The 22681-nt window shown below is 37.6% G+C and overlaps 2 protein-coding genes across 5 annotated transcripts in view; one reads left to right on the top strand and one right to left on the bottom strand.

Annotated features, from left to right (window-relative positions):
* Positions 1-2571, bottom strand: part of LOC134813106 (uncharacterized) — a 121540-nt gene extending 118969 nt beyond the window's left edge. For all 4 annotated transcript variants that reach the window (XM_063822648.1, XM_063823448.1, XM_063821137.1 and 1 more), the window contains exon 1: positions 2548-2571. The gene's annotated coding sequence lies outside the window, so the exon portion shown is untranslated. The remainder of the gene's footprint in view (positions 1-2547) is intronic.
* On the top strand, positions 887-22534 carry LOC134815617 (CCR4-NOT transcription complex subunit 6-like). The gene is made up of 10 exons (XM_063824531.1): positions 887-1082; positions 3022-3221; positions 5632-5785; positions 9606-9663; positions 10507-10566; positions 11040-11200; positions 14539-14690; positions 20805-20950; positions 21073-21173; positions 21354-22534. Exons 1-10 carry the CDS (start codon positions 921-923, stop codon positions 21831-21833), a joined length of 1674 nt encoding a protein of 557 aa, XP_063680601.1. The 5' UTR covers positions 887-920; the 3' UTR covers positions 21834-22534.
* Positions 22535-22681: the final 147 nt, after the last annotated feature.

The raw sequence follows: 22681 nt of genomic DNA, 5'->3' as shown, positions 1-22681 counted from the left end.
ACCACTGGTGTTCAGTACTACAGGAGGAATGGCGTTTGAGGCTTCGCAGTTCCTAAAACATCTCGCTGAAAAGATCAGCCTTAAGAAAGGCCAATGGTACAGCAATGTGATGTTATTTGTCAGACGCAGACTAATTTTGACACAGTTCTTTTAAAACAAAACGACTGCGTTTTGATTTACTCAGAAACTGCACAATCTCTATCAGGGGTTACAGAGGTGCCAGAACTCTTCCACCCACAGTGATAAGTGTCAAGTGATTTGGACCTTAACCTGATGGAGTGCTTGTTAGGTGAGGGTCTGAAGTGGAATCGTGCAGAGAGCCCAATTACGGTGTCGTAATTGGGTAATCATTCAGTACCCAATCAATTTTGCTAACGAGATAAACAAATTGCTTGTTAACTTCGTCATTTTAAATCCGTTTTGCACCATCTTTTCAGATTATATTCCGGATCAAATGACCTATTGCGATATGTTACAATGGAGTCTCTAACATATTCACAAACACCAGTATAAGCAATTCAATGTTGATTGGGTGTGGACCCCAAAAATCGAATTTTCAAATTTTTGTGACGGAATCCTTGAACAAGTAGGTACAGTATGCCATCTGCAAAGCAACAACTCTCAAATATAAACCATGGCGGTGGTATAAAACCCAACGTATGGGTACTGACTTTTGCCCCCCCTGGCCCTGTATATATATTATATTATATAGCCCCAGCGGCGCGGCGCAGTGGAAACTATTTTTCACTGTTTGGAAATTATAAATGATTTCATTTACCTCAATAATGGGTGCAGATCTGCGGTTTTATTACCTTAAATACCATAGTATGCCTTGATAGTCAAAATCTTCGTTTTTAAAATATAGCGTGTAAACAAGGAGTAGCCAAATTGAAGGAATTTTTAAACTTCTGCCACAGAGTATGACAGGTATCCTTTTTAACATCAAAATGTGTCCTGATAGCAATGTAAACGAAAGAAGAATGGCTCAAGACTTGATAACCAATTTAGATCCCTATAATGGGGTCTGTGAAAAATATGAAAATGGAAAAAGACGCATGTATGTCATTTTATCCCCTGAGGAGGTATGTATGGCTCACATTATATAATATAATAATCATTTTCATAGCCTTTATAACACAATAATATATGAACAATTGGAAGGTAAACATTTGTGATGTAAGTTGGATTGCTGGACATTCTAGGCCAGGTAGCCAAAAAGTTGCGGACGTTAGGGCTTATTTATATTGCCTAATTTGGATAAGCATTTCATATTTGAACAATAAATTATTAATGAAACATACGTGGATTTAAATTTTTCTTGGCCAACCATTTATCAACCAGTTACCAACCAGTTACCAACCATTTACCAACCATTTACCAACCATTTAACAACCATTTATCAACCAGTTACCTACCATTTACCAACCATTAACCTATCAGTTACCAACCATTTACCAACCATTTACCAACCATTTATCAACCATTTACCAACCATTTACCAACCATTTATCAACCATTTACCAACCATTAACCTATCAGTTACCAACCATTTACCAATCATTTACCAACCATTTACCAACCATTTACCAACCATTTACCAACCATTTATCAACCATTTACCAACCATTAACCTATCAGTTACCAACCATTTACCAATCATTTACCAACCATTTACCAACCATTTACCAACTATTTATCAACCATTTACCAGACATTTATCAACCATTTATCAACCATTTACCAGCCATTTACCAACCAGTAACCAACCATTTACCAGCCATTTATCAGCCATTTACCAACCATTTATCAACCATTTACCAACCATTTACCAGCCATTTATCAACCATTTACCAACCAGTTACCAACCATTTATCAACCATTTACCAACCATTTATCAACCATTTACCAACTATTTATCAACCATTTACCAACCATTTAGTAACCAGTTACAGGTGATCTAATGACCACCAATATATATACTGAGATCTGCAATATAGCTATAGGTCCTGCTCTGAGTGCTCTCGACCTAAAGTTATCAAATGTCACTTTCAAATTAGTAGTAACTGAAAATTTTGCCAACCCTATTCATTTGTGAAAGCCTGATTTAAAATATTATATTAATTTCAAGTAAAATGTTTATTACTCTCCCTCGTACCACCATAGCAGATGTTGATAAACTCACATAATGAAAAAAAGGTTACAGATAAATCCGAAAAATCCAAGAGACGCTCATACCACAGAAATCATAAGAATAGACTGAGTAGGAAGCACAGTGAGGATCATTACTATCAGATCTCTAACTATAGATCAGATCACTACTTGGACTTTACTGTGTTTTATTACTATGACGTATGTAGTATATTAAAGCGTTGTCCGTATAGATAATAACATACAGTTATCGTTTAGATTAAATTATTGTTATAGCAGAATGAAAGATATTTTCTTGGGTAAATTTCTATTGATCCCGTTTGATGCGACAAGAAAAAGGCTCTTATCAGGAAAGGAATTATTCAACGTTTCAAGGTTACAACATCGTACTCATGATCTCAATAAATGTAATAGATTTGTAGTGTTGTAATTAGTTTTAAACTAATTACAACACTAATTACAACACTCACTACGTTGAATAATTTCTTTACTGATAAGAGCCTTTTCCTCATCGCATCAAACGGGATCAATAGAAATTAACCCAAGAAAACATTTCAACTATGCAACTCATAAATAATATTCCAATCCGGATTTTACAAGAATGAAAGATCATTATATTATTGTAATGGTCAGGATTAACTATAACGAAATTTAAGTTGAAACTTAAATTCAAATCTACGTTTAAATTGTTGATAAAATGGGGATATATTAAATGATGTTAATATTAGGATATGGGTTATTGGGCTGCAAGGAGATGCGATATGTCGACTGGAATTAATTAAAACCCTGTTCAACAAGAAGCACACGTCTATCAAATGACCATTTAAGCAAATAATTAGCTAATGAGTTGAGTGATTAATTAATTAATTGCAGGTGGCAGCTGGTAAGACGACCTGCTGGACAGAGTTAGATATTCAAAACAAGGGAATCAAGAACTTTAGTCCACACCTGTGGGAGCTGCGCCACCTTACTGCTCTCTACCTCAACAATAACAAGATCTCCAGACTGCCTCCGGAGATCTGCCAGCTACAGAACCTCGTCCACCTGGACCTCTCCAACAACAAACTCAGGAGGTAAGCTTCTTTTTATTACATCTGTAGCATCTGTAGTATTTATTGTCGACGTATAATCTGGTTGCCATGGTAATGTGACACTTCAAGTGATAAGGTCAAAGATAACACAGAAATTATGTCTCGGATTACGTGTGTTAAAACATCATTTTTTAAAATTATGCCCTGTTATTGGCAATTTGACAACTTAAAATCATTGATTAGATCGTTGTAACTGTGTATTATAGAGATAATAGCGGAAAATTTGTAAAAAACACTACTCTTCCAAATAACTAGTCTCAAGTTTCACATCATTTCCAAATCTTTCTTCTCATTTCGTCACACGATTGTCACACGATGATAGTCACATGATTGTCACACGATTGTCACACGATTGTCACACGATTGTCACACGATTGTCACACGATTGTCACACGATAGTCACATGATTGTCACACGATTGTCACATGATTGTCACACGATTGTCACACGATTGTCACACGATTGTCACACGATTGTCACACGATAGTCACACGATTGTCACACGATTGTCACACGATTGTCACACGATTGGGCAGTATCGAGATAGCCCGACCACGGTCCGCGGACCACGGTCCGCGGACCACTGTCTGCGTACCACTGTCTGCGTACCACTGTCTACCAGATCATATTACTGTATAATAACAGTATCCCCTGAATCAAGCAACAGGTGTTTGTGAATAGTTGATTGGTTACCAGATCATATGAATGGTATGTATGGTATCTTGGATGCAATTAGTTACGACTAGCATAATTAATTGTAGCGTAGTAAATTACTGGATCAAACTATTGATTACGATTCAAATGTGGTCTCTCGGATATAATTAGTTACGAATAATATTGATTGCTCAATGAAATAAATGATTACGATTAAAAGTCGTTCGTTTTTGGTGAAGTATTATCAGTTGCCATCATCAACAACAACAACTATTCCAATTCCTGACATGGTACTCTTCTGTCTAATGGACGAAATTAATGGACCCACCGCCTCCCTAGAGAATGCTCGAGACTTCCTATTCCAGAAAAACCTCCTAAAGAGCTCCATGTCCTGTCCTGGGTGTAATGCATCTATGTCCCTGGTTCCCTGCTCGTCCTCGAAGTCTCCAGATGGACTGATATGGCGCTGCTCCCCCTGCAAGAAGTACAAGAATATTAGAACAGACAGCATCCTCTCTGGACAGAAGCTCGCTCTCAAGACCTTCATACAACTGCTGTTCTGTTTGAGTATAAAAGGACTAGCTGGCATTGCGGTATCACAGATGACTGGACTTTCTGAAAACGCGGTGTCTGACTGGAAGATATTCATCCACACTCGAATCGCTGATTGGCTGCTTGCAAACCCTTGTCCTCTTGGTGGTCCTGGAGTAATTGTCGAATTAGACGAAGCTAAGTTCGGAAAGAGAAAATACAACAAAGGTGGATACAGAGAGGGTATGTGGGTACTTGGTGGAGTTGACCGAAACACAGGACAATGCTTCCTCCTCCCTTGTCCGAACAACAAACGTGGAGCAACTACTCTCCTCCCTCTCATCCGGCGGTGGATTCTTCCTGGGTCTATCATCTACACAGACGAGTGGGGAGCTTACAACCTCTTGTTGCAGAAAACTCAGAAAACGCAGAAGCTTGGGTTGGCTCTGGAGACGATGAGGGTTTTACCAGCTTGAGTCCACTTGTCGAGAGGTGAGATAGGTTTGCAGATAGGGTCGCAGGGTAGGGCTGAGTTCATCCGTTTCTCTGAGACCATAGTTGTAGTTGTTCAAGAAGGAGTTGATGATAGAAATGATTGATGCAGTCTGATAATAGTTATTCTTTATATATTGCATGATGTGAACTGATCTCGTAAGGTTGCTTAATCGTTTAATAAGCCTTTACACCACCGCTGATTGGAATTCGCGTGCGATGATGTGAACCCTGCTTGACTCAGGGGATGATGTGAACCCTGCTTGACTCAGGGGATGATGTGAACCCTGCTTGATTCAGGGGATACTGTTATTATACGGTAATATGACAGTGGTCCGCGGACAGTGGTCCGCGGACCGTGGTCGGGCTATCTCGATACTGCCCACGATTGTCACACTATTGTCACACGATTGTCACACGATTGTCACACGATTGTCACACGATTGTCACACTATTGTCACACGATTGTCACACGATTGTCACATGATTGTCACACGATTGTCACACGATTGTCACATGATTATTACACGATTGTTACACAATTGTCACATGATTGTCACACGATAGTCACACGATAGTCACATGATTGTCACATGATTGTCACACGATTGTCACACGATAGTCACATGATTGTCACATGACATGATTGTCACATGATTGTCACATGATTGTCACATGATTGTCACATGATTGTCCCTAATGAAGAGATCCTCAGTTTGCCGGTGGAGCTGGGTGACATGTTGAAGCTACATGATCTGCTGCTCACTAACAACTCTATCCGTCTCCTACCCTACGAGCTAGGCAGATTGTTCCAGCTCACTAAATTAGAACTAGAGGGCAACCCTCTCACCCCTGAACTTTTACAGAAGGTAAATACAATGCGTTTATAAAAGTATTTTTATGTGTTATATTATGTGTGATATTATGTGTGATATTATGTGTGATATTATGTGTGATATTATGTGTGATATTATGTGTGATATTATGTGTGATATTATGTGGTATATTATGTGTGTTATTATGTGTTATATTATGTGTGATATTATGTGTGATATTATGTGGTATATTATGTGTGATATTATGTATGATATTATGTATGATATTATGTGTGTTATTATGTGTGATATTATGTATGATATTATGTGTGTTTGTAACTGCTGAGTGGTTAGAACGTCTGCCTTTCAAGCAGAAGGTCCGGGTTCGAATCCCAGTGTCAATTCTGCCGTGACTACCTTTTAAAACCGTCAGAAACCAGCAGAACCAATCATCAACACCCAGAAACCCCATTAAATGCCGAAATAGGCCGGAAATGTGACAAAAGTGTTTGAAAACCTCAGATTTTGGAGAGGACTATTGGCGATATTTCAAAACCGGGTGCACAGAGGCCAAAATTTCAAAACCCCGTTTGGCCATAAATTCCGGTTTAATTTTTGTAGACAGATGTTTTGAGGGTCAGGATCAACAAATTTTATGCAAAAATATGGAACAGAAAAATTTTAGTACGTAGCTTATTGAAGTTCTGGCTCCAATTTTCTGGTCATAGGATATTCAGATGTCACAGATGATTGTGCAAACTTCAAATTTTGTCCATCGTGAATGGGTTTTTCTAGGCGACTCCTCAAAGAAGCTGATGAAGCTCTGTGAGGAGTCGAAAAAAGGCGAGAAAAGTTTTCTCAGAGTGACCTGGATCACTTTAAACTCAGAAGAGTGCAAATAGTGAGTAACCAACAGTTTGGATTTATCTGATGCACCTAGCCAAAGATATAGGCTCTCAAAGTTATGAAGCTCTGTGACGAAAAATTCCAAAAATCACACAAAATCATCACACAGCCTTCATTTCGTGCCAAAATAGTTGTTTACAACTCAGAAGAATTGAGTCATACCAAACATAAAACAACATTTTTTCCCAAAAAATAAGAATTTGAAATTTTGAATTTGCGGTTATCAGATTTTTGAGGTCGTTTCCTCAAATTCTCTTGAACAATGGCATCCTTCATTTTGATTTAAATGTGTACCTGGTCGTAATATTCTATGATTTTCAAGTCATCACATCCCTAAAATAACATTATCTGCTTCTAGGGCAAATTTTTGGCTTAAAATTGCTAAATTGACGCTCTGTGACGAAATTTTTTTGTCAATATTGAGCATTGTGTTCATTCAATTGCCCCTTTTTATCTTTTAAACATGTTTGCTTCTAAGAAGAACCTGATTGGGTAAAATTTCAATAGATGATAAGTCTACAATGATCTTTTTTCAGAATTTCTCTGAAGTTGGTCAAAATTTAGCGTTTTCAGTCAATAACTCAGGATTCTATTATGATAGAGGACCAAATTTAGCATTTATGCCCTCTAACAATACTATGGGTAATTTCTTGGTTAGGTCGTCATTATCTGTCAAAATTTTATGGGATGTTCTGTGACAAAATGACACTGATGCTCTGTGACAAAATACGGGAATTTTTTAAAGGCTGTAAAACTTTAACGGTTTGAGACAGAAGCTTAAATTTGGTACTAAAATTTAGAAAAAGGTCCAAAATTTACGAATCAATAATTTCTATGGGCGTGTCTGAAGTTGCTGGGATGGAATTTTACGATGAGCACAGAAATACAAAAATGCAAAATTCTATCCGATGCTCTGTGACGAAAACTTCAATCCTGTATATCTCCTACAAAGAATGACCTGGCCACATAATTTTTTCGCTGAAGTTAGTTTGTGTCATAGGCAACATTCTGGGATCAAAAGTATTTATGGTGAATGAAAGAAAAAACCTTGGTAGGCTCTCAAAGCCATCAAAGATGCTCTGTGACAAAAAAAGAGGGTTTTGAAATATAATCGCCTATTGCACTTTTGTCAGAAAACGGCAGACCTAGTCTAGTGAGTTAGCTTAGGATTTCGTTAAATGTATTTCACATATATTAAATGAAACAAAACCGCGCAAAATATGAAGTGGTTTACAACCAAGCCACAAATCGACGTGATGGCGACACGTCAGATGGCGACACGTCAGATGCGTGCAGAGTTTTTAAGTTTTGCACGCTTAATATAATAAAAACAATCTGGGATGCAATATAAGTAAAACAATTACATTGTAGGGAAATTTTATCGTGCGCGGCAAAATTCTTGTTTTGTATACGTATAATGTATTTGTGAGAAAGTTGGCGTGTGATGATATAATTAATATAATATGATATAATTATGTTCATTTGTTTAATATTAATATTTTCAACTTAATTTGAACTGTTAGACATATCAGATGATAATTTGTATCTAATTCTTGATTTTGGGTAATTGATTTTGTACCTAACCTCTATGAGGCAAGAATTTCATAAGTATCCTACGGGTATTTGCCTCACAGAATGGCCAAAAAAAAGGTAGGTCTCTCAAAGTCACAAAACACACTTAATTCCAGTTTTTATCTCATAAGAAGCTAAGTTGACACTCATATTTTTCTTCCCGGGGGTTCATTTAATCTCATAACCATTTTTTCTTTGAGAAAAATTGGCCGGAAAATCTTCCTCCAAAAAAACATGCCTCACAGAATGGCCAAATCTGAATTTCTATAATTTTGTTGATGGAGATACTTTTTAAATTTCTATCACCACACGTTCTTAGAAAACCTATTAAGGAATGGGGTAATAACCTAAAACTCACGAAAAAACTGAGCTGTGAAAAATTATTTCACAAAAAAGAAAAAATGCCTGACAAAATGGCAACAAAAAAAGAAAACGAGAAAATTTTATTTTTCTAAAACCTTTGGCTCTTGTTTCAGGCATGCTGCTGGTATTAATATGCCTTGTTAACACCCCCATATAGGTGAAATTTCTTAGAACTGAATAAAAAGGGCATAATTTCCTACACCAAAAATGGCCATTTTGTGTGGCGTTGTTCATATTCCCTGATTTCATGATTTATAACCTTCATTCGGCTGTAAAAACACTCCATCTGGGGTGTTATTGTATGATAAATAGCTTGTGAATACTTTAGACTTATGGTTTCATTGAATAAAAGGAGTTTTAAATTTTGGCCATTTTGTGAGGCATATTTTGGCCATTTTGTGAGGCGTTTAGCCATTTTAACATTTTGTTTCTTCCTAAATTGAACAATGTTCGTTTTGTTTGATGAATACTATTCTTTAAACATCTTCTGTCATACTGGTGCCAGAAGTTCTCACCAAAATGCAAACTTAGTTCAAAAATTTGAAAACAAATTTTGTGAGGCATATTTTGGCCATTTTGTGAGGCGTTTAGCCATTTTAGCATTTTTTTCTTCCTATATTGAACAATGTTCGTTTTGTTTGATGAATACTATTCTTTGAACATCTTCTGTCATACTGGTGCCAGAAGTTCTCACCAAAATGTAAACTTAGTTCAAAAATTTGAAAACAAATTTTTCAGTGCTCAAAATTTCTACATAAACAGTCATATTTATGCCAGAAAATGTGGTCCTAGTTAATGATTTCACCACAGGAAGTGTTGCCAGAAGACTTTTGTTTCATATGGTATCCACAAAACCTACCAGTCTTTTATAAAAAATTAGTTACAAAAACATTTACAAATTTGGCCATTCTGTGAGGCTAGCCATTCTGTGAGGCATTTACCCGTAAATGAATAAATAAAATAAAAATTCCATATTATGTAACATGATATATGAAGTAAAAATATATAAATATTATAACAGATCTTCTTTTAGTCGAGAGAAGTGAACGGTACACAGAAGCTGCTCCAGTTCCTTCTAGACACATTGGAAGGTAAAACAACACAATCATTCGAATCATCTGTTTTACAAATTTGTACAATGCAATCATATTCTGTTTACAATGCAATCATATGTTTTACAATACAATCATATTCTGTTTTCAATGCAATCACGTGTTTTTTAATACAATCATCATGTGTTTTACAATGCAATCATATTCTATTTACAATGCAATAATCTGTTTTACTATGCAATCATCTGTTTTTCAATGCAATCACGTGTTTTTAAATGCAATCATCTGTTTTTCAATGCAATTCTGCAATCATCCGTTTTCCATGCAATCATCTGTTTTCAATGCAATCATATTCTGTTTTACTATGCAATCATCTGTTTTTCAATGCAATCACGTGTTTTTAAATGCAATCATCTGTTTTTCAATGCAATTCTGCAATCATCCGTTTTCCATGCAATCATCTGTTTTCAATGCAATCATATTCTGTTTTACAATGCAATCATATTCTGTTTTACAATGCAATCTTATGTTTTACTATGCAATCATCTGTTTTCAATGCAATTATCTGTATTACAATGCATTTATTTGTTTTACAATGCAATTATCTATTTTACAATGCAATCATATTCTGACTTGATTGTCATGCACAGCAGCTCAGTTTGAAGCTTCTTTAAATTATTATTAATTCTAAAATTCTAATTCGAATATTCTGTTTTTAATGCAATCATCTGTTTAACAATGCAAGAATCTAGTTCCAATGCAAGAATCTAGGCACACAGTGCATTATGTCACACTCTGTTCCTCTATTATACTACATTCTATAGGGAGATTTACATTAAAACTAACACTAAAAAGAGAATACAAGTGTTGCTCCCTTTTCAGCTCCAGACTCTCCGCCAGACAGACCTTGGTTATCTGTGAGGGAAAAAACAGGAAAACACAGTATGTTAATTTTATCATTATTATTAATTGTTAATTTTCGATAACCAGGAAAACACAGCTCAGTAGGTTTGATTTGAAACTTTCATTAATTATTATACAGAATTATACAGCATTGAAAAATAAAATCAATGGTGACAAAGAATATTTAGGCTGGAGAAATACCCGTGACAATGAACGTGACACCCATGACAATGAACATGATACCCATGACAATGAACATGATACCCATGACAATTAACATGATACCCATGACAATGAACATGATATCCATTCCATCTCGATGGTTCAGTGAAACTATGTCCGAAAAAGTACTCAAAAATTCTAAAAAGTTTATATTATTAAGATTGAAAATGTAATCCCCATTCACTGAGAACGGTCTTTATTTGTAGGTTTATAACCCTGGCTATTGTCGCTAATATACTAGTAGTACTACTAATAGTTTACTATTTACTACTAATAGATTACTTTTTCAGTGTCGTTCAAAGTTATGTGTTATAACATTCTGTCGGACTCTCTTGCAAAAGGGACGAAGTATGGCTACTGTCCTAGCTCAGCCCTGGCTTGGGACCACAGGAAACACCTCATAATGGATCAGATCGTTTCCTCAGGAGCTGATATCATCGCGCTTCAAGAGGTCAGTTTTAATAATAATAATAATTTTTTTTCCCCATTTTTCTTCCCTTGCATTGCAAGCCCTGTCTCTTGTAAAAACAACCACTTTTGTAGATACACACACAGTCTCTGCGTCTTTATCCTCTGGTCCCTAGGGTCAGCTGACTCCGGGCCAGAGGAAAATTACCGATTGCCAAGGTTTGATGCCTAGGCAGTCGAGACCTCTTATTGAGACCCGATATAATAATAGGTCCCTAGCTCTGGGGTAAGCTGACCTCAAAAAATCGTCAAAAAACGAGATCCACGATCTTCAAAATCGAAAAAATGTAGGAGAAGATAGATTTTTAGACTCAATTTTCAGGATGTGCGATTGAAAATCGCTCGCGCAATACAATTACACATAAGCGCTGACCTTTGACCGACAATAATTTCGGCTAGGAACAATATCTTTCCATGGGACCAAAAGCATCTGATTGATATCACTCCCATCTATCAGAAACAACTGTAATACCAAAGTGGCCCCCTTAAAGAATTAAAGAGCCACATTGGTATGACATCGAGTACACTTGGGTATTTATTGGGAAGACTCTTAATTAAGGTTTCAAGTTCTGATAATGGGACTTCCTTAAACTGATCTAGTCTACACTTTGCATTCTGATTCGAGGTACAGAGTCTTTGATCGTTTAAGGAAGTATTTTGAATTTCCTTTCCAATATTAGAGTAAATGGTTTAAAACTCTCAATTTTGAGTTTTAAGGTATGAAATCTGGTAAAATTCATCGTAAAAAACATCCATCAAGGGCCAAAAATGGCAGATTTAAGGCTTAAAATGCCTATAACTCAAAAAGTAGGTATAAGTTTTTTTTGAAATAATTTTTACAGAATCGTAATCAGCTTGGTAAGACGAATCTTTTAGTACCAAATTCATAATACTTAAAGACACAAAATTTGTAAAAAAATGTGTACAATTTGTACAAAATTTATACAGGGACCCGACCCTTGTGTTCGAGCTAGAAAATTATTTAAGACAATTTTTCTTCTAAAATCATCTATTTGGTACAAATCAGAGCCCCAGTGGCATAAATTTGCCCCCCCCCCAGGAAACTGTTATATAATCGAGCCCCCGGCGCGGCCCCCCAAGAAACTGTTATATAATAGAGCCCCCCCCCCCCACCCCAGGAAACTGTTATATAATAGAGCCCCCCCCCCCCCCAGGAAACTGTCATATAATAGAGCCCCCCCCCCAGGAAACTGTTATATAATAGAGCCCCCCCCCCCCCCCCCAGGAAACTGTCATATAATAGAGCCCCCCCCCCCCAGGAAACTGTTACATAATAGAGCCCCCCCCCCCCAGGAAACTGTTATTATATAATAGAGCCCCCCCCCCCCCCCCCAGAAAACTGTTTAAATATAATAGAGCCCCCCCCCCCCCCAGGAAACTGTTATATAATAGAGCCCCCCCCCCCGGCCCCCCAGGAAACTGTTACATAATAGAGCCCTCCCCCCCCAGGAAACTGTTATTATATAATAGAGCCCCCCCCCCCCCCCAGAAAACTGTTTAAATATAATAGAGCCCCCCCCACCCCACGGCCCACCCCCCTCCCCAGGAAACTGCTATATAATAGAGCTGGCGTATTGCCAGATCACATAGCGTCATGTGCACTGCCGTTCCATTATTAGTGATGACGTGTGCAGAGCACAATGCAGTTTAACATAGGTGCTAGTGTGTAGTGTGAGAGAGAGAGACAGAGAGAGACAGAGAGAGAGACAGAGAGAGAGAGAGAGAGTGTGTAGTGTGATAATCACTAGCTGGCTCTCTCCCAGTAACTGAGTGTAATTATTAACACGAGATATTGAGGCTTAAAATGGAGATGATTAACTTAATATCAGCACGCCTCCAATATAATAGAGGGGGCCACGTCTCATGCACGGGCCGGTTATTGTATACGCCGTTAGTACGCCGTTACTACGCCGTTACTACGCCATTAACATATTATAAGTGGAGTACAGGAAACATATTATAAGTGGAGTGCAGGAAACATACTATAAGTGGAGTACAGGAAACATATTATAAGTGGAGTACAGGAAACATATTATAAGTGGAGTGTAGGAAACATATTATAAGTGGAGTGCAGGAAACATATTACAAGTGGAGTACAGGAAACATATTATAAGTGGAGTACAGGAAACATATTATAAGTGGAGTGCAGGAAACATATTATAAGTGGAGTACAGGAAACATATTATAAGTGGAGTACAGGAAACATATTATAAGTGGAGTGCAGGAAACATATTATAAGTGGAGTACAGGAAACATATTATAAGTGGAGTACAGGAAACACATTATAAGTGGAGTGTAGGAAACATATTATAAGTGGAGTACAGGAAACATATTATAAGTGGAGTACAGGAAACATATTATAAGTGGAGTGCAGGAAACATATTAGAAGTGGAGTGCAGGAAACATATTATAACTTTATAAGTGGAGTACAGGAAACACATTATGAGTGGAGTACAGGAAACACACTATAAGTGGAGTGCAGGAAACATATTATAAGTGGAGTACAGGAAACATATTACAAGTGGAGTGCAGGAAACATATTACAAGTGGAGTGCAGGAAACATATTATAAGTGGAGTATAGGAAACATATTATAAGTAGAGTACAGGAAACATATTATAAGTGGAGTGTAGGAAACATATTATAAGTAGAGTGCAGGAAACATATTATAAGTGGAGTATAGGAAACACATTATAAGTGGAGTGCAGGAAACATATTACAAGTGGAGTATAGGAAACATATTATAAGTAGAGTACAGGAAACATATTATAAGTGGAGTACAGGAAACATATTATAAGTGGAGTACAGGAAACATATTATAAGTGGAGTACAGGAAACATATTATAAGTGGAGTACAGGAAACATATTATAAGTGGAGTACAGGAAACATATTATAAGTGGAGTACAGGAAACATATTATAAGTGGAGTACAGGAAACATATTATAAGTGGAGTACAGGAAACATATTATAAGTGGAGTACAGGAAACACATTATAAGTGGAGTGTAGGAAACACATTATAAGTGGAGTGTAGGAAACATAATATTATAAGTGGAGTACAGGAAACATATTATAAGTGGAGTACAGGAAACATATTATAAGTGGAGTACAGGAAACATATTATAAGTGGAGTACAGGAAACACATTATAAGTGGAGTACAGGAAACATATTATAAGTGGAGTACAGGAAATATATTATAAGTGGAGTACAGGAAACATATTATAAGTGGAGGAAACACACTATTCTTAAACAATTGACAATACACACCTTACACTATTCTCATACTATATTATTGTGACAGGTTGAAACAGATAAGTATTACAACTACTTCTTGCCTGCGCTCAAGGCTCAAGGCTACGAGTCGTGTTTCTGTCCCAAATCTCGATCCAAAACTCTACCGGAGGAGGAACGTAAACATGTGGACGGGTGTGCTATCTTCTTCAACAAAACAAGGTCAGTTAGCTAGTTGTTAGGTTAATAAGTGAGTTAGCTAGTTAATAAGTTAATAAGTGGGTTAGCTAGTTAATAAGTTAATAAGTGAGTTAGCTAGTTAATAAGTTAATAAGTGGGTTAGCTAGTTATTAATTTAACATAGTGAGCAAATACTTTGTATCTTGAGTCGATACCATATTTTTTCATCCACTATTCAGGGAAAAAATGGGGTTTTTCTTCTTTAGCGATAAACTAAACACAATGGTTAGCGCTAACCAGCATTACCTTTCTAGCGCTTATAGCAGTAACTATCACGTTGCGCCACCAAGCAACCTAGCGCTAACTGGACATATCGAGTGCTTATAGCGACAGCTAGTGCTAACTACTTAACTATCTGATAAGCGCTAAGGAGTTTACGATATTCGATAGCTAGCTAGTTAGCGCTGGCTATCGAGTGATATCGCAAAATCCAATTTTAACATTCTGCGCTAGCTAGCCGCTAGCGCTTACTAGCTAGCTATCGAATATCGTTAAAAAATAACATCTTCGCAATGTTATTTTGCGCGATATTATGGATTAAGTGACTGTCAATCTCAGGAGGTGACCGGGTATCCCGGTACCGGGATTGGCAATTTTGAGCCATCCCGATCCCGGTCAACCGGGTCAAGTCACATTTTTCATCCCGGTCGCGGTCCCGGTCCCGGTCAAATGCTGATTTATGATCCCGGTCCCGGTCCCGGTTAATTCAGGATTCTTGGTCCCGGTCCCGGTCCCGGTCCCGGTCAATCACTCAAATTTGCCGGGATTTTGACCGGGATCTTTTACATAATTTCATTCACTGTGATTTTAAGTTTTTACTTTCTTTCATTGTGAATTTCATCTTTAAACAACCTCTGAGCCAAATAAAACAATATTTAAAATTGCTAAACAAAGCTCCTTTTTTTATACATTATGATTACAGAGGAAATGATATTTAGATATATATTGCTGTGCTGTAAAAATTGACTTTATTTATTTATTTACTTATTTACTTATTTTAGGGAACTAATATCGTTACATAACTCATAAGTGCAAACTAACATCAAGTTTTCAACTCGGGCTACGCCCAATTGTCAATTGGAATTGGAGAATGAAACTGTTGAATAATTTGAGGGATCATTGATTGAGGAATGAGGGTGAACTTGAGTAATCAGTACATGAACATTATTGGTGTAGTACATTAGGCCCATGCCCCATATTGACGGTTTTTTAAAAGTTTTTTCTAATTTAATATTCTAGTTATTACTTATTCAAATTGTTCAATTATAATGTAAATGAAAGTTGCAGCTTTCAATATATGAGAATACCAGTTTTGGTCCCGGTCATCCCGGTCAAATCCCGGTCATCCCGGTAAAATTGGATTGTTGGTCCCGGTCCCGGTCCCGGTCCCGGTAAGATAGAAATCCCAGAAATTATTGGTCCCGGTCCCGGTAAATTGATAATCTCAGTCCCGGTCCCGGTCAAGTCACATTTTGTATCCCGGTCCCGGTCAGGCCTAAAATCATGTCCCAGTCACCTCCTGGTCAATCTTCATTCTTCAACATGCACAAATCTCATTCAGAGTGAGTATAAATTAGGGCAGGAACCGAGAGTGCCCAATGCCATGACAATTTTACGACAAGATGTGACAATATGAGCAGGGAATGACAGGAAATGACAGGGAATGACAAGGAATAATGACAGGGAACGACAATATTCGACAAACCGTGGGAAAAGGGGCACTCTCGGTTCCTGCCCTAAATTATTATGTGCACAGATCCGTGTCAGATTCTGATAGGCAATAACTATAAGCATAGGGTTGCAATTTGCATAGAAATAAAAATGGTATTCATAATTAAATCAATATATTATGGAATATGATATGAGACGCCATCATAAATCGGGAAATTGAGCGGCTGTACACATACGGCTGCATTTCTTGTTTCACTCAACATTCATCGTTTTCTTCTGGCACGCCAAAAAACATCAAATTACGGCTTCTTTCTTCTTCTGCAACGACATTTTTTCCCGATCCATGACTCAAGTGACGAAGACACAAATGCAAAAGAGTCAAGGACAAGGGTTAACGAACGAGGTTTTTTTCATATATGGTAGGTAGCGACCGTCGTACAAACAAACGTACGTACGTGCCCGTGCGCACAGATGTCGCCCACGTGCCTAACTGTGCAAAGTTATTTTGCGCGATATGCTGAATTAAATTATTTTTGGCGCACAGCGCTTAACTGATCAAGTAAATCGTTAATTTCACCATGTACGTATCCCACTATACTAGGCACTAATTGATAGCATATTATTTCGAGTTAGTATTACTATTATGCACAGATCCGTGTCATATCAGGTTGCATAAACAATAAACATATGGTTACATAGAAATTTACACGATTTTCAAATTCAATTATATATGGAATTATATTAACTGGGCGACGCTCGGCCTGTCACTCCGCCATATATCTGCATGCTTATAAACAGTAAAGCCTGGAGTCCCCAGGTTGTATGGAATAAGATAAAATACGCCTTCACGGATCGGGAAATTGAGCGGCCATCCACAAAAGAAAAGCGGCCGCATTTCTTGTTACACATTACCTTACTATTTCTTGTTACACACTACCTTACTATTTCTTGTTACACACTACCTTACTATTTCTTGTTACACATTACCTTACTATTTCTTGTTACACACTACCTTACTATTTCTTGTTACACACTACCTTACTATTTCTTGTTACACACTACCTTGCTATTTCTTGTTACACACTACGTTACTATTTCTTGTTACACACTACCTTACTATTTCTTGTTACACACTACCTTACTATTTCTTGTTACACACTACCTTACTATTTCTTGTTACACACTACCTTACTATTTCTTGTTACACACTACCTTACTATTTCTTGTTACACACTACCTTACTATTTCTTGTTACACACTACCTTGCTATTTCTTGTTACACACTACGTTACTATTTCTTGTTACACACTACCTTACTATTTCTTGTTACACACTACCTTACTATTTCTTGTTACACACTACCTTACTATTTCTTGTTACACACTACCTTACTATTTCTTGTTACACACTACCTTACTATTTCTTGTTACACACTACCTTTAAACTATTTCTTGTTACACACTACCTTACTATTTCTTGTTACACACTACCTTACTATTTCTTGTTACACACTACCTTACTATTTCTTGTTACACACTACCTTACTATTTCTTGTTACACACTACCTTACTATTTCTTGTTACACACTACCTTACTATTTCTTGTTACACACTACCTTACTATTTCTTGTTACACACTACCTTACTATTTCTTGTTACACACTACCTTACTATTTCTTGTTACACACTACCTTACTGAGACTCTCACAGCGTCGTAATATCTACACTGCACAGTGCACGTGTACATGTCTCGAGATATTTGCCCGTAACTTTAAGTCTTAAGATTTTACCACTTGACGCAGAATCAACTGTTTATTGGGTTCCAGGTTACTACAGTGATATTTCACATCATCGACTGAATACATTCGCCCTACTGAGAATTCTGTTCAGCCAAGTCTCTCCATCCAAATTGTTGATAAGTTCCGTTTCTAGACCATTTCTTGCTTGAAAATGTGCACAACTTTATTGAACATTTTTTTCTGCAGAACGATTCCCAGCCATAATGTACTCGATAATATGCACTATGTCCAATATGTACACAAACCGCCACAGTGTACTGCAGTATCGAGCTTATAAGTAGCTAGTAGCTGATAAGCTATTAGAGATAACGTATTAAACTTCTTCAAAGTGTACTGAAATTAATTTTAGGTTTCAGAAATTCTTTACGATCTGTAAGTGACGATACTCTGTCTTACTGTGATAATGACATCATGCTCCGAAAGAGACCTCCCCTTATTGGTGTCCTGTAATTTAAAACCCTGTAAGATCCTGCCCCTTATTTGATATTTCGGCCAGACTTACAATTGAATTAACACGGTATTCCTCTTGGTTACATCATTTCAATTACACTCCTTTCAGACGAGTGTTTTCGGTCGCAGTGGGCCAAAAGAGTCTTCAAAAAGTGCCATATCTTCACCTCACGCGCGTATTTTAAGACGCAGCGTGGATATCATTACGCCTCGTAACCTATCGCTGAATGACTGTTAAACAATTTGTCCCGGAAATACACTCAAATTGATATGGGGTCACAATGAGTATTTAGTATGAGACCGTCTCATACTAAATACTTCTCTACTAACTCATCATTTAATTCCGGTTCTATCGAATTTTCGTCCAACATCTCACCTATAATATTTCCGAGTTCTTTGGATTACTTTGTGCCTTGACTTGTCGTAAATGAGGCGTGATAAATAATTAATCACAATATTTTGTAGGTTAATCACAAAAAACCAGTTACTGGTTACACTATTCTTTCACAATCCTAACTAGCCAATTAGACACAGTTCAATATAACTAAGTGTCAGCAAACTAAGTTTTTACAAGGCCCGCCGTTTTTAATAGCACTCTGACTTAATCTAATCGTCTATCTTTAGACACAATATAGCACAATATAGTACAAAATATCAAGTGAGTCTTGGAAATATGCCATTTCTGAGGTCGGTGCCCGGACAGAAACGCGATAAGAGTTTAATCATTACCCAAGTTGGATGCAGCTGTATGAGACGCTATAACATGGATTTAACCATTTTCAAATACGCAGCGCTAAGCTGGCTGAAAGTTTGCGTTGTGACAATGATTGATTCTCAATATTTTGTTTGAAATGGATTTACGGGCGCAATTCCTGTTTCCATTGACCTTTTGAAAAGTGAAAGGTTACGAATTGAGGGCAGCAGGAGGGGGGTGTGGGTCCTAGATTGATTTAGACGAGTTTTAGCACAACCAATTCGCATCTCATGATGCTAAAGTATTTCGGAGGTCTACATTAGTTCACATGACTAGCTGAAAACAGTAAATACAGAGTGGCCCAAAAGTAACTACCCACAAGCAACCTTTTAATAACTCACGTTATTTGTGTCCGAATTTCACAACAATTTCAGAGAATATAGATATTGGTCGAAACTTTCTGAAAGTTTCGCAAAATTTCATTGATTACAGAGGGTGTGGCACGCCACTCCCTCTTTTTCACTGTTGTCATTTGTCACCATAAAGTGATAACTCTTTGATCTAGGAACATTATAAACACATTTGGGTTCGTAATTCAAGTGATTTCCCAAAATTTCAAGTTGATTGTTTACAATTAAGCAGAGTTATGATCATTTTAAGATCTGGTGGATACTTGATCACGACGCTTAATCAGTGATTTTCTCACTCAATCAACCGTCTGATTACCCTTCGAGATTGTTGTGAACGGTGGTTTGCATAAATACATCGTCATTCTGGATACTGTTCCTGGAAAGGAGATACTAATTATAAATAGTTAATAATCATACCAACAAGATGGGTAACATAACTTGTATTTGTGAATTTATTTACACATTATTTATTTAATAAATATGCCGATTAATGTTTATGAAACACTTATGTTAATGTTCTTTATTCTATGGCAATGGATCACAAGCGGTTTCCTGGATCTTAAGCATGTATTTTGAAGTGAACTGGCAGTGGAACCTAGCATGTGATCCTCTCAATCTCAACTCAAAACTCGATTAAAAGATCTGCCAAAAAATGCGTTACTCAATAAGTTGCGTTACTCAATAAGTTGTTTGGAGTATTCTCTAAAAACCGGTTTAACACGTGCCCACAAGTATGCATCCAATGAAATAGAGGAAATCTTTCACGTGACACGCAAGAGTGATCATGCTGTAGGCAACGTGGATCGTCTCTGATTGGTCAGCGTTACGGAAGAAAATAGAAAAACGTGTTTTTTAAATTGTTAATTAAGTCCAAATTTTTTTTGTTGGTCGCAAATTGTGGCCTTGTTTATCTTGATGTGCTGTACCATAAGTAAGTTATTGGAACTTTGCCTTCGGCACTCGTTGCTCCAGCAGTTCCATAACCTACCTAATGTAGTCCTCACTCTCCTCTGATCCTAAGATACCGTCTCTTGTCGCATATTTTAGATTTTTTAACAATTTTCATTCCGCAGATTTGGACTGCACAAGGAGAAATTTATTGACTACTCTCAACTAGCTATCGCAAACGCAGAGGGAGCAGATGATATGATCAACAGAGTCCAGACTAAAGATAATATAGGCATTGTCTGTTGCTTAGATATCAAGGAACCTAGTCATGGTTAGTGCCATGGTTATAGCCATTATATTTAGTTAATTAATTAACTTATACACACATTGCTCATACATAATACAATATAGTATATTGCTTTTGATATGTTGAACTATTTTGTAACTGCTCAGGAACGAGACATAATAAGCTGGTGGTCCTCAACACCCACATTAACTGGGACCCCGAGTACTCAGACGTGAAACTCATCCAGAACATCATGTTCATGAACGAGGTTATTAGTTGGATAAATAATTAAATAGCTTATCTCATCTGGCCAGGTCAAATTACTGCGTAACTTAAGCAAATCAGGGTGAACCCCCCCCCCCTCCCCCAATCCTTGTGTGAAACTTATTTTAACTAGATTGTATAGGATACGGTTAAAGATTACTTTTTGCAAATAATATCTTCTCAGGTGGAAACGTTTGTGAAGGAGATAAAAGGTTCGTACAATATTCCTATGGTGGTAGCAGGTGATTTCAACTCGACCCCCGACTCTGCAGTCATAGAGTTTCTGATCAAGAGCCAAATCAGTACCGAACATCACGAGTTTCACGGCCTCAAGTACCACGGCTTTCTGAAGAAAGCTAATGGGGAGTGTCTGGGCAACAAGAACGGCTCCAAACACTTCAAACACGGCTTCAAGCTCAAGTCCTGTTACTCTGAGGATCTTATGGATAAGCTGAAGTACACCAACTACACCTACGATTTTAAGGGGATCCTGGATCACATCATGCACTCCAAGGACTCACTCCGTACCGTGGGCGTGCTTGGAGGTATAGACGTAGAGTGGTTAAAAGAAAACAAAATCATAGGCTGTCCCAACGTTCACTACCCTTCCGATCATTTCCCTTTAATTTCAGAGTTGGAACTCATTAACCCTAACTCGAGGTGACTTTCTTGTTCAACTTAATGTAAACTTATTTTCTTGCCTAACCAGTTTTCTTTCCTGAAACCTGGTTTCTTTTACACGATAGCTCCTGTGTGTGAGCTGTCAAGTGTGGTTTAGCCGGTTTAGGCACCATTCCGGCACCATTCCGGCACTATAGCCGGCACCATTCCGGCTATTCGATATTTATTCTGCTTTCGAGACGATCTATATTTATACAGCCTTGTGTTTGAGTAGCTGTTTTCAAGAGTTTAATCATTTTTTTCGCGCTTCAAAGGAAAACCATCCTCTTTTTAAGATTAACTTCTAGTACTAGGCATACTATTATACATTTGTACCTACTCCATTGTTCTTCTATGGGAGTAAGATGTTTTGTACAACTTTTGTAAGTAGCCTGTTTCCACGTAACACTTTTGTACGAAGTTGTGAGCTCTCTTAATTAAGTTTGCTTTATTAGTTTAAATGCTTCTCATTTTAATTTCAAAATATATTGTTCTGATCATAAAGAATCCCAAATGCGGATAAGAATTAATGTATTTGATCTATTTGTGGGGCAAGTGGCGACACCTAAATCCTTTACATTGAGCCACGTTTTATTATTTGTCACTTGAGATCATGACACCCTGACCAGATGTGTAGTAATACTATAGGAGGGGGGGGGGGGGCTCCTACACTTCGTCCTACAGGGGGGGGGGGGGCTCCTGCACTTCATCCTACAGGGGGGGGGGGGGGCTCCTGCACTTCATCCTGCAGGGGGGGGGGGGGGGGGGGGGGCTCCTACACTTCGTCCTACAGGGGAGGGGGGCTTCTACACTTCGTCCTACAGGGTGGGGGCTCCTGCACTTCATCCTGCA

The sequence above is a fragment of the Bolinopsis microptera genome, chromosome 1 (genome assembly GCF_026151205.1).
Source record: "Bolinopsis microptera isolate Bmic1 chromosome 1, MBARI_Bmic_1.0, whole genome shotgun sequence".
Lineage (NCBI taxonomy): Eukaryota > Metazoa > Ctenophora > Tentaculata > Lobata > Bolinopsidae > Bolinopsis > Bolinopsis microptera.
This window is presented reverse-complemented; position numbering and strand designations above follow the sequence as displayed.

Coding starts and splice junctions, on each gene's coding strand:
- LOC134815617 (XM_063824531.1), top strand. CDS start 921: ATGACAGGTATCCTTTTTAACATCAAAATGTGTCCTGATAGCAATGTA. Junction 5,786..9,605: donor CCCCTGAACTTTTACAGAAG/GTAAATACAATG, acceptor ATCTTCTTTTAG/TCGAGAGAAGTGAACGGTAC. Junction 20,951..21,072: donor TATCAAGGAACCTAGTCATG/GTTAGTGCCATG, acceptor GTAACTGCTCAG/GAACGAGACATAATAAGCTG.